The sequence below is a fragment of the Tripterygium wilfordii genome, chromosome 11 (genome assembly GCF_013401445.1).
Source record: "Tripterygium wilfordii isolate XIE 37 chromosome 11, ASM1340144v1, whole genome shotgun sequence".
NCBI classification, from domain to species: Eukaryota; Viridiplantae; Streptophyta; class Magnoliopsida; order Celastrales; family Celastraceae; genus Tripterygium; species Tripterygium wilfordii.
The window spans coordinates 2,877,050-2,888,481 of record NC_052242.1 but is presented as its reverse complement, the minus strand read 5'-3'; the positions used below and the strand labels follow the sequence as shown (position 1 = coordinate 2,888,481).

The following is an 11,432-nucleotide window of genomic DNA, read 5'->3' as shown; positions in this document are numbered from 1 at the left end:
AGTGGGAAGCTTCGGCCACACTAGCAAATTACCAGGCCCAAAGCTCTCCAAAAATGCGAAAAAAAAAATGAACCAACGAAAAAAATGAAATTATGAATAATGATTCAAATATTTTGAATTCTATTTAAGTAAATGAGAATAACATCATATAAAATTATTCTTTATAACATTTAATCTGAGTTTAAACTCGAACAACTATACACTGTGCATAAAAAATTTCACATCACAGTAAGATAAGTTAGTTCAAATTTTTGAGTGTTATAACTCGGTGTATTGTTTGCAGTGTCTTTTTGAACATTTCGAGGTCTAAACTATTATGAACTTTCTTCTCCTTATTACTTATTAATGGGTTTGATGTTGAACCAATAATTCCTTGGTTGTGAGATTTTGGCTCATTGAGTGGAAAATTCATGCTAGTCAAATCATATTTTGCATTCTTTATAATTTGAAACAAAATGCAAAAGAATGATAAGCAGCCATAACTAGATTAGTGGCACAAAGCCATGCAAAGATGCTCTTTTTCTTTCTTTTCTTCATTATCCTTGTATTTGCATAGGAGATAAGAATTGAGAGGTCAACATGACACTATTGATATGGGCCCTCCAATTCCCAAACCATTAAAGACTCAACAAAACTTTCCAAAAAAGATATTGGTATAAGTTTTTTTGAGGTGTATGGACGAAAATAAAAGTGTATGTAATGGACTTCATATATATTTTAAACGTTGTCTATACACCTCAATAACTAACATCACTCAGATCTCAATTGCTGAGAAGTAATGCAATTGACGAGTAGCATTGTTGCAAAACTTTTACATAATTTCATTTGCACAATATTTATTAATTAAAGAAATCCAGTTTGCCCCATTAAAGAATTAATTTCGCCGAATTTTGGAATTTTTATATTCATTTTATTATTAGTTTTTTTCCTGCAAATCAAGGTTCTGCAAAATGGATAAGAAGAAAGCTGACACATTCTGACATCCATTGGATTGGCGGGAAGTCAAAATGTTAACGGATAAACCTGAAATCATGTTGGAAACGTAGGATACAAATCATAACTTCGAGCAATTCTCTCTACGCCGTCCGATCTGACACCTTTAGCGTCTGGTCCTCGCCAAAATAGATCAAGCTAATCCTCATAAACACCACGGACGTACGCTCCGCCACTCCGCCAGTAACTGACGAAGCTTAAGCAACCTCTGGAACTTTCTAGAAGTTTGAAGAACTTTCTACGGTTGCTCGCTCAATGGCCGAGAACAAGCAACCTTCCACTGGCACAGTGAAGTGGTTCAATGCACGGAAAGGGTTCGGTTTTATAGCCGCCGATGACGGCGGTGAGGACCTCTTCGTCCACCAGACATCCATCCGATCCGATGGCTTTCGCACACTTACCGAGGGACATCCGGTCGAGTTCATCGTCGATTTTACGGACGACGGCCGCGCGAAGGCAGTAGAAGTGGTCGCTATCTCCAGATCCCGCCATCCCTTGAGCGGCCGAGGTGGCCGGGGTCCCTGGAGAGGTGGTTCTGGGGGAAGAATGAGAGGAGGTGGTGGTGGTGATGGCGGTGGTGGCCGTGGAGTTGATAATTACTGGAGAGGCAGTAGGGGTGGACGGTTTGGTAGTAGTGGTGGTGGCGGTCGGTGTTATAATTGTGGTGGAATGGGTCATATGGCGAGGGATTGCTACCACGGTGGAGATGGGGGCGGTGCCGGTGGAAATAGAAGATACAATGGTGGTGGTGGTGGTGGTGGTGGTGGAGGTGGTGCCGGTGGAAGTAGGAGATACGATGGTGGTGGCAGTGGATACTCTGGCGGCGGTGGTGGTGGTCGTAGTCGACGGGGATGTTATAATTGTGGGGAGGATGGGCATTTTGCAAGGGATTGCCCTAATAATGAACAGGCGTGACCATGTGAGTCTCTTATCTTCCTTTCGCGCTCAATTGCTGATTTAATCAGCCGATTTATAATTTTTTTTTGTGGCTTATTTGATGTGTGCTTTGTGCTTGCTGCTTGGTGATTGTTTTGTGAATGGATGAGCAAAGAGGATGACATGTAAGGGCACTGGTAACCTTCCCACTGTGTTATGGATGAATCCGGTCGCAGGAACTCTCTGCGTTGGAAATATCTTTTCATTGTGGAATAGAATTTTTTTTTTTATCTATTGATCAACTGGTACATATTATTTAGTATCCAATCAATGAAACTCCTGATATGCATCAATGTATGGTGTTGCCAATTAATCATATGTTTAACAATTCTTATTAAAGTTTGTGTTCTATAGCTTTCAAGTTATCTCTATCCATTGTGACATCCAACACTGCTAATGTGATAGTTATAGCTTTGATTGTGATTGTACAGATTTCAGCAGCTTTTTTTCCCTGTTAACAAGTGAAATAGAGTTTTGTTGCGCCATACAATCTTTATCTTATACCCCAAACTTATTGTGGATGCCAATTTTCTCGTTGTCATTCATTGAAATTACATTCTTCATTCCTGTCCTTTCTTTATTGGGGAAAAATTTATAATTTATTGTAAGGATGAAGAGGACATGTTTTGATCCTCTGTAATAAATTTTTCATTACTCAGTGGGAGTTGATCATATTTTGACATGGTAGTTAAGGTTAGTTTTTTGTCTTTGAATTATCAGGGTGAAGTATAACAACTACGATGGTGTTCAAGGGGAAGTATAACCACTAGAGTTCACCATCATCACAAATTATCAGATAAATTTCTGACTTAAAAGGTTGCAAGATGAGAATTTCTTTTTAGCTCACCCTCTCTCTGAAATAATCCGCAACATCCATGTTAAATCCTCAGAAGTTATGTTCAAGCAGAGTGGTTTCATATGGATTAATTGGTGCCTTTATTGCAACTTCCTTTAGTATGAGTATCAGGGGTTTTGTTCATCACATTTGATGTTGTTAGAGGCGATCACGTAAAGCTAGTATACATTGGGATGTTTGCTTTCCTGATATAACTTTTCCATTGATTTTTATGTTGATATACTAAAGTAACATGTTCCATTGCTTTTATCTGAGTTTAAGTTAACACATGTACCTTGTCCAACCTCATTACCTCTTACAACATGTAGATTTGACTTGAGTTTCTAGTGCAAGAGCTCCAGCAATGTTTCCTTTTTGGAAAGACTTATTGCTTAATATTGGCTGGGGAAAGGAGGGAAAGAGAAATGAGAAAAAAGAAAAGGGGTAAAATATTGGGCTAGTGTAGAGGTTTATTAATATCATTATGAATTATGTTCAATTAGTCTTCATCAGAATCAACACGGGGTTCTCTGGAATTAAGGGACTATATTAACTCACCAGTATGTAGATTGAGAAAATTCATGTAGGAGATGTTGAAAAGAGAAGAGGGAGGCTGAAAGACTTGGACGGGGTGATAAGAAATGACATAGAACCTATTTGGTTGGTTAGTCAAGAGTGTAGCTTTAGAGTTTAGACAGAAACAAATAAGGAAGAAGAATCTGCTTGGAGGATTTCAACTAATTTTTCTTATGGTTTCAAGTAGCCACACGAAATTAGTAGGGATAATGTCTTTGATAATGATTAGTGCAAGAAAATGGTGAAATAGAATCAACCAAGGTAAAAGTAAACATGAATATGCATTATGCACCTCCTTCGAAGATGTTGTATGACTCTACAGTTTGAGCTTTATGTAAGAAATGGCATATTAACATGACCTAAATATTCTTTCTTCCTTTTTTTTTTGAAATCTCAACATCCTTACTCATCATCTATTTTTGGAATTTCGTGCCTCACTACAAGAACTGACTATAAGGCAGACTTGTGGGTAATGGGCAGTTGATCCGGATCAAAGCACTGCAGTGATGTTAATACCCTGAGAATCCTAGAGGAGGAAGGCAGAATTGATCTAGATTTATTTCTTCAAATAGTTTTGTTTTTGGCTGGTGAATTGTTCCTTTATGTTATCAAGTAGTTTGGTTGGATGGGTGTTTTCTAGGATAGAAGATTTAACATCTGCTGGAGTAAGTTCTTTGAATATGAATCTTATACTTTGTAACTTGGGAGACCCTTGCTCCTACACCAGGTTAGCAAACAGTTGAATGGTGATTAAGTTTAAAGGACTTTCAATACACAGGTGCCCAGGGTTAGAAAATTAAAGTGGAAGAGAATGAAAGGAAAGGTTGGGTGTTTAGGAAAGCATTGGTGCTTGTTAGATGTTGGATGATGCAAGTCATCAGAGATGGATGTTCAGAAGGAAAAATGACTGAAATGATACCGCCGGCACGGATGAATGATTATCAAGGGGTTTGCAAAACCCATTTAAAATCTCTCTTTAAGCACTCAAAAGTTAAGTGGAATAAAGACGACGAGAGGTGGGAATTTAGAGGTGTCAAACGGGCCTAGCCCAGCCCGGCCCAGTGATCCTTCATGGGCCGTAAATTTGGATGGATGGGCGGCCCGGCCCAGGTGAGATGGTCTCACTGATCTATTTTGTGTAACTTAGTGTTTTTTTTTTTTTTTTTTTAAAAGCCACATGCCACACACATGCTAAGTCATGCCCGAAGGGCATGAAGGCCACCACAGCGGATGGAAAACTACCCAAATCTCAAACCCCTGATGAGAATAAAACCCTGAACCTCAAGGTCCTAGGTAGACAACCTGACCAATCAGACTATCTTCACATTCTTTGGCAACAAAGGGGGAGCACTGACATCAAAGTATCAAACTTTCTTTTTTTGACATTGACCAACAAAAAAAATTTGGTGGGCCTTGGGCTACTTGGATGCGTTTGATGAATGAAGCCACTCAACTTGTACTTGATTGGGCCTTCTTTTAGTTGGTTATCATTGGGATTCATTGCATTCAAAATTTTCAAACCCATTTGACAAGGACGAGTCTCAAAGACCCAAATATGGTTGGTTCCACATCAAGTGCTGAAGAGTCGTAGCCTTTATGTCTTACAGGGAAGCTTCCACTTCAACAAACACTCATTCTAGCTAGTTCAGGTTTTCACTATCTGGGTTCACAAAATATCTTCTTCTGAGTTCGCAATGGGAATTCCCATGATTGTGTCCAATCTCCTTGGCTTTATAACTAGTTGGATTCACTTCAGTCCTCCACTCTTCACAAGAAAAAAAAAAACATATCCTGTCGATGGTCTTGAAATTTATGCACTGACAGGCATGTTTTGTACAAAACACGACACAAACAGAGTTAGTAAAGATGGCCTTCATGTGTGGATATGGCAAACAAAACAAGGTGCTGGCTTGGCTTGCGAGGAAGTTCTAAACTTGTAATGTACAGGTGTTGTGGTGTAGATATAGATAGAGCCTAATTCATTTTGAGCCTGGCATAATCTTCTTGTTCTTATTAATTACAACAAAGGACAGAGGTGACATGAGTCTCATGTAATATAAAGAAGACCACTCCAACTATGTCGTGACAGAAAAGGCTGATTGATTGGTCAGAGTGTGAAGAGTGACGTAAGGACCCCACACACGTGTGCCTTTATCCACAGGGTTCAATCAAGATTTGATTCCTGTTGAACAAGTTTCCACTTGCATCACTACAAAGGTTGTATGGAGTGAATTCTTGGATCAAATCCAAAGAAAAGAAAAAAAAAGAGGGGGATAAGGATTGAAGTCCCAACCAAATCTAGGGAGATTAAGGATTGATAGCCACCCTGCGTTATCTTTCAGTACTAGATATTGATTCAAGTGTCAATTGGTCCATCGAATTGTGGGGTTGATATAGGATTAGTTATGAAGTTGCTTTTATTTACAACAAATACCAACTAGTAAGAGTGAAATTTGTAACGTTGTCCGAATTTGATTGGTTGAAGCAAACGGTGTTCTAAGCAAAACTAAGTGTCATAGGCCCACCCTCTTTTCACAGAATTCCATCATTTAGAGCCTTAAACGAGTCGTTTTCTATTTTAGGGGATAGTCTTAATTTTACGTTTTTTAGCGTTACTTCATATTAGGATTCATTATTGTTTTGGTCTACGTCAGGGGTCTTTCATGTGACTCGAGATTTATCAGTTAATTGTCTAACGAATTGTTGGATGAGTTCCACGTTAAAAATAAGTAGTAACTGACCAAATTCACTGATCTTGGAGAAATTAAAAAAGTGGTGATTGACAACAATATTCCACAAAAAGTCCTGCTTCTTGAGTAGCAAAGTAGAGGGTCAGGGTCCCCAGTTGCAACAAATATGATCATGTGCTCTAAACCCTGCCGCATCCACATGAAGGTTGATGACTTCTTGGTCAAAATGAACAACTAGTACTCAACTTTCAGTCACTGTTAGTCACACTCCTTTGTTTTGGACGATCGATCGGGTTCGGTCAGAAAGGGAATATTGGCCTTTTTTGAGTTGCAGAGGCTGCTTTAAGGCATGAGTAGTGACTGTCTGGTGAGGGACTGGTGGTGGTGGGTATGAGAATTGATTGCTTCCTTTCTTTTGCTTTTCTTCCATGTTCCTGACCATTTTTTTTGTTCTCAGAGAAAAAGCCACTTTAGGAGAGAAGGTTGGAAGTCAATATTAGGCCCAGTTAGTCATGGGCCCCCATTCCTTTAACGATATTGTCATGGCCCATGAATCCCTTCCTTTTTTTTTGGGTGGTCCAGGAAAATATCACACAAGTTGATTGCCTTTAAAAGCTTAGAAGACGCATCATAAAGTGCTAAGTGCCATAATAAAAGCTCACAAGTTGATTGCCTTTAATCGAGAACGACATCATATAAGTTTACCATTTGAACAGCTGATATGGAATTAAACTCGATGCACAGAAAATTATCATATGATGATAGAGTAAGTTGGTCGAAACCCAACGCGTGATTGCAATAATATTGCTCCCGTAATTGAGAATCGAACTCAGGATCTCCCGTGTTTATATAGTTTGGCCCTAGAGATATTTACTAACTAGACTATCACCCCAGTAATTTAAGGATTTATTTGATATTATGGAAAACTGGTTATGGAGGGACAGTTTCTTCTTTTTTTTTGTAGGTTGGTCTGGCCTATTGCTCTTTTTCTTATGCCTATTTCGCCTTAGGAGGTCGGTTCATAGGTACAACTTTTCTAACTTCATTGTATACCCATGGATTTCTTAACCACTGCAATTTCTACTTCTACGTATAGTTTAACGCATTCTTTGTTGTTATTATGGGGTCCCAAAACATAAGGGGATTTTACTCGTTGGTGTCAATTGAATGGTCTAGGAATTTTTATTGCTCTCCATGACGCTTTCATTCTAGTCGATTTATGTTATGTCAATTTGAATTTGCTCTCTCTGTTCAATTGCGACCTATCTCACACTCACTACAATGTGAAAAGTACCACGTTCATAATTTATACGGAAGCACTACACATCTATAAAATAAATATCCAAAAACTTACATAAACATGTGACATACCTATGTGACTTATTTTATAAAGTTTGTTTATTTTTTTAATCTATGTAGCATGCCTATCTGGCTTACCACCTAAATTATATAAGTATATGGATTGAAAAATTATGAACATATATCATTTTTGGTAATTTATAACTTGTTGAGAACTAATACTATTACAATGTAAAGAAAAAAAGATATTGAAAAGAAGGGTTTTGATCCCAAAAACAAAGAGAATAATTAATCCACTCAAAATAAATTTAAAGATTAAAAGAGGGTTACAACTATAGATCTTTATGAGGGGTGGCCATGATTGCCATCACACCTTTTTCTTAGAGGAACCCATCAACATTGGCATACAATGAAAAAGCCAATAAAAAAGAAAAGAAATAAATTTTCAAATGCCAATCCCTTTACACACATAAGTATCTTTAAAAAGTACTCTTTTTTTTGAAACGAACAGAGAAATTCGAACCCTGATCCGAACCTGATCGTTAATGTGATACACATAATCCTCATCACTCCAACTAGTGATTCGGGTGTTCTTAAAAAAATACTTAATTAACTGTTAACTTGTATTATTTTTGTTCCTCACTCAAGCCTTGTGAGGTGGACATTGATAGCATTTAGTGAATAACCCAAATGTATTAATCTGTCTGACAAAATTGACCATGCTTGCCCATCCACCAAATCCAAATCCCACCACAAAAACCCATACCACCACAAATATGTTCATTGTGTACAACCCTGCCCAACCTCCTACAACTTTTGGTGGTCTCTCCACAGCATTCTGTAAAACAATTCACCAAAACCAACAAGAAAAACACAATTCATTAACACCCATTTCAGTCAAAAAATTCAAGAACTTGAGGGGGATGATTGTGGAATTAAAATGACTAATTAGTAATTAATTACCTCTCGAGCGGCCGGAGAAATGAAAGTAATCATGTGTGCTAGAGCAGGAATTATGTAAACTGTGAAGCTAACAAGGAGAGATCCAACAGTTGAGTTTATAGGGCCAAAGAATGGGAATACAATTGCAAGGAACCATATTGGGATAACCACAGGAAGTCTAGCAATTGCTCTCTTGAACAAACTTGGTGTCTCATGAACCCTAATTGCTTTCTCCCACACAAAGTACAGAGGAGTACAAGCAAACCCAAATGTTATGAACTGCACCCATCAAAAGAAAAACAACAATAAATTAATTTTATGTCAAAAATATCTGATTTTTTTTTTATTAATTAACTGTTAATTGCCTGATGAATGAGCATGAGAATGACAGCAGTATCTCTGTATCCATTCCTTGGTAGCAAAGCAAAAGCATTAGAATGTGTAAGAAGCATGTCCCCAAATGCCCAATACACAGCAGAGGCTGATGGTAGTGTGAGAGTTAACACATAGAGTGTTGCTATCAAGTATATCATCTTGAACTTCTGTGGCTTCCACATAGCATGCATAATCTCCCTACATTCATATCAAAAATCAATACAGAGAATACATATACGTATACATATACATATACATATATATAGATATATGTACATATCAAGGTCTAGTTATTTAGTAGTCCTTACACTGTGACAGCATGTCCACCAAAGGTGTAAAGAATGTTGGTAGCTCCAGTGAAGTACAGAACCATTTTTGTTGGTCCAGAGTGCTTCACCCCCTCAACCTTCAAATAAGGAGGAAAAAAAAGTTCTATCAATCATGTCAAAGTTGGGTTTTGATGATAAAATGTAATCTACCTACCTGTCCATGGAGTAGGGAAGCAATGGTGAGATACCAAGCAGTGTAAGTAGTCATCATAAGGCCTAAGAATGACCAGATTCTGTAATTATGGAATGAAGGTATGAACACAGTCGTCGCGCAACAGGCTCCGAAGATGTAAGTCCATGTCCTCTTGTCAAGATTGTCATTTATGTAGTAGATGTTGCTGCAGCATTGATATAAGTATTAGGATTCACTAATTCACAGTTACGATAAAACGATACGAGTATTCTGTCATCTGTTGTAATCAGATTACCTTGCACAGGCAATTAACTGAATCACAGATCCAAAAAGAAGGAATGTGCAGTTGAAAAACAGGCCTATATTCCTCCAGTGCTTCCCCAACAACCCATCAAGAACTTCAAACCACTGCATAATCCGAACCGGTTAATCGATTAAGGTCAATCACAGTCTATACTTACATAAGAATATGTATATATATGTATATGTACCTGAATGACATGATTCCTGAAATCAACTTTTTCTCTTTCTTTTCTGGTTCTGTACTCAACATAGAGAACACTGATAAGGTAAGCAGTCCAGCTTCCCATCAATCCATAGAAGAGTTGGAACAGAATCCCAGATAACATTCCAAGTTGTGAAAATGAGTATGGAAGTGTGAGAAGCACTTGTGCAACCTAAAATTCAACAAAATCCATTAATATTCAGATTTATAAACACAATTTTTTTTTTAAAATTTTAATCTCAATGTTTTGAAGTACCTGGTTAGAAGCACAGCTGAACCAAGCATCATAGACAGAGCCACCATGCCAGAACATCTTGGACAGTTTGTTGTTGGTGGATTTCGAATCGGCTTCTTCCCTCTCCATCTCCACGTAGTTTCCAGCTACAACAGTCTCAACCTTCTCTGAAGCCATTGTTGTAGTACTCTAGCTCTTTTCTGGGGGAGCTATGAATGAAGTAGCAATTGATTCTATATATAGAAAAAAGAGAAGTGTTTCTTTTTCCATACTACATGTTATACTTCTCTTTATTTAATTGTCTCTAAAAGAAGATTTTCTAGAGTAATAATTGAATCACCAAGTGGGGACCTATTTAAGTCACCTTTGAAATGTAATTTGTAATTTTGTATAGTGTCGTATCGGATTAACATGATCCAATTGAGTGGTATATAAGTAAAGGTCAAATTCCTTTCACACAAATAATGCGTTTTCTGGGTCTAAATACTTCGGACGAGACAGGAGAACAAATCTATCCAAGCCATTGCCTTAGAGCAGACAATATCACTTTGATTTGTTTGGGTTGGATAAAGTTTATTTTACAACCCTCTACGCTCTATTTAGCTATATGAATGTGTGATTAAATTTATTTTTTGCATTATTTGTCCTTAATCAACTATTAACCATAAAAAAACAAAGATGTTGTTCATTAATTCTTATGGTTATGGGTCTAGATTTATTATCATTAGTTGGTGACACATTTATATTTCCTACCTGTTAGTAGGATTGTCTAAAAAAATCGTATCGATCGTCAAATCGACCGTTTGGTCGGTTATTATCAAATGTATATTAATAATGATCAATCGAAAAAATGAAAAAATGTATCAAACCGTCAATATTCAACCGAATGATCGATTAAATTTCTATCAAACCCGTACCTATTAGTGTTATGTTCCTTCACATTTCTTTATGGGCTTGAAAGGAAGGTGATGGGCCCGGCCTTCCAAGCATTGCACGAGCGGGTGGCCCACAGGAGTCTCGAAGTTGTAAACTTTATTGAACAATAATAATATTAATTAATTAATAAAATGTGGAATAATAAGGGTTTTATTTAGGGAGAGGAGTCCAAGAAGATGGAGAGAATGATTACATTGGGTTGGGCCTTTATGCTAAACATGATTAGTACCACACGTGTGCCAACTGTCTTCACAAAAGTTCTAAACACCCTCTGATTTTTTTTATTTAATTTTTTACTTTATTTGAGATTAGTAATTATTAGCATAACAGATATTAGACCCTTTCTCGTTTGTGTAAGTAATTTAGATGTGTACTATTTATTCTCTTTTGGACAATTGTTTTGGGAACACCCCAATCATGACTTCAAATGTCTCCCATTGCAATACACCAAAACAAACAGGGCCTAACTAATGTTGTAATGCATGCTTGATTAGTGCCATCATAAACTTGAATTTGTCCGACTCAGATTAAATCAAGTTTAGACATAAGTTATATATCTCAAATCTGGGTCCAAACACAAAAATTTTGTCCGGTTTAAAACCATGTTCGGGTTTAAATACATAAATCTTGTTCGATTTACTTGTCCGA

General features: G+C 37.4%; 2 protein-coding genes across 3 annotated transcripts; one reads left to right on the top strand and one right to left on the bottom strand.

Moving 5' to 3' along the window:
- The first annotated feature begins 976 nt into the window (after positions 1–976).
- LOC120008638 (cold shock protein 2-like) lies at positions 977–3,094 on the top strand. Of its 2 annotated transcripts, none has more exons than XM_038859026.1 (2): positions 977–1,912; positions 2,650–3,094. In XM_038859026.1, the coding sequence occupies exon 1, from the start codon at positions 1,249–1,251 to the stop codon at positions 1,906–1,908; it is 660 nt and encodes a 219-aa protein (XP_038714954.1). In that variant the 5' UTR covers positions 977–1,248; the 3' UTR covers positions 1,909–1,912; positions 2,650–3,094. The 2 variants fall into 2 exon arrangements, with proteins under 2 accessions (XP_038714954.1, XP_038714955.1); XM_038859027.1 differs by lacking the exon at positions 2,650–3,094 and adding an exon at positions 2,045–2,290.
- A 4,517-nt stretch (positions 3,095–7,611) lies between these two features.
- LOC120008635 (auxin transporter-like protein 3) lies at positions 7,612–10,067 on the bottom strand. Its single transcript, XM_038859022.1, has 8 exons — positions 9,870–10,067; positions 9,600–9,785; positions 9,404–9,516; positions 9,130–9,313; positions 8,955–9,052; positions 8,637–8,844; positions 8,293–8,550; positions 7,612–8,167 (listed from the first exon to the last, which is right to left on the bottom strand). Exons 1-8 carry the CDS (start codon positions 10,023–10,025, stop codon positions 7,973–7,975), a joined length of 1,398 nt encoding a protein of 465 aa, XP_038714950.1. The 5' UTR covers positions 10,026–10,067; the 3' UTR covers positions 7,612–7,972.
- Between the last annotated feature and the right edge of the window lie 1,365 nt (positions 10,068–11,432).

What these genes read in the sequence shown, in the direction of transcription:
- LOC120008638 (XM_038859026.1), top strand. Translation starts at nt 1,249, where the DNA reads ATGGCCGAGAACAAGCAACCTTCCACTGGCACAGTGAAGTGGTTCAAT.
- LOC120008635 (XM_038859022.1), bottom strand. Translation starts at nt 10,025, where the DNA reads ATGGCTTCAGAGAAGGTTGAGACTGTTGTAGCTGGAAACTACGTGGAG. An exon ending in CTTCCCTACTCCATGGACAG is followed by an intron (nt 9,053 to 9,129) that starts GTAGGTAGATTA and finishes CCTTATTTGAAG; the next exon opens with GTTGAGGGGGTGAAGCACTC. An exon ending in TTTCTCCGGCCGCTCGAGAG is followed by an intron (nt 8,168 to 8,292) that starts GTAATTAATTAC and finishes ATTGTTTTACAG; the next exon opens with AATGCTGTGGAGAGACCACC.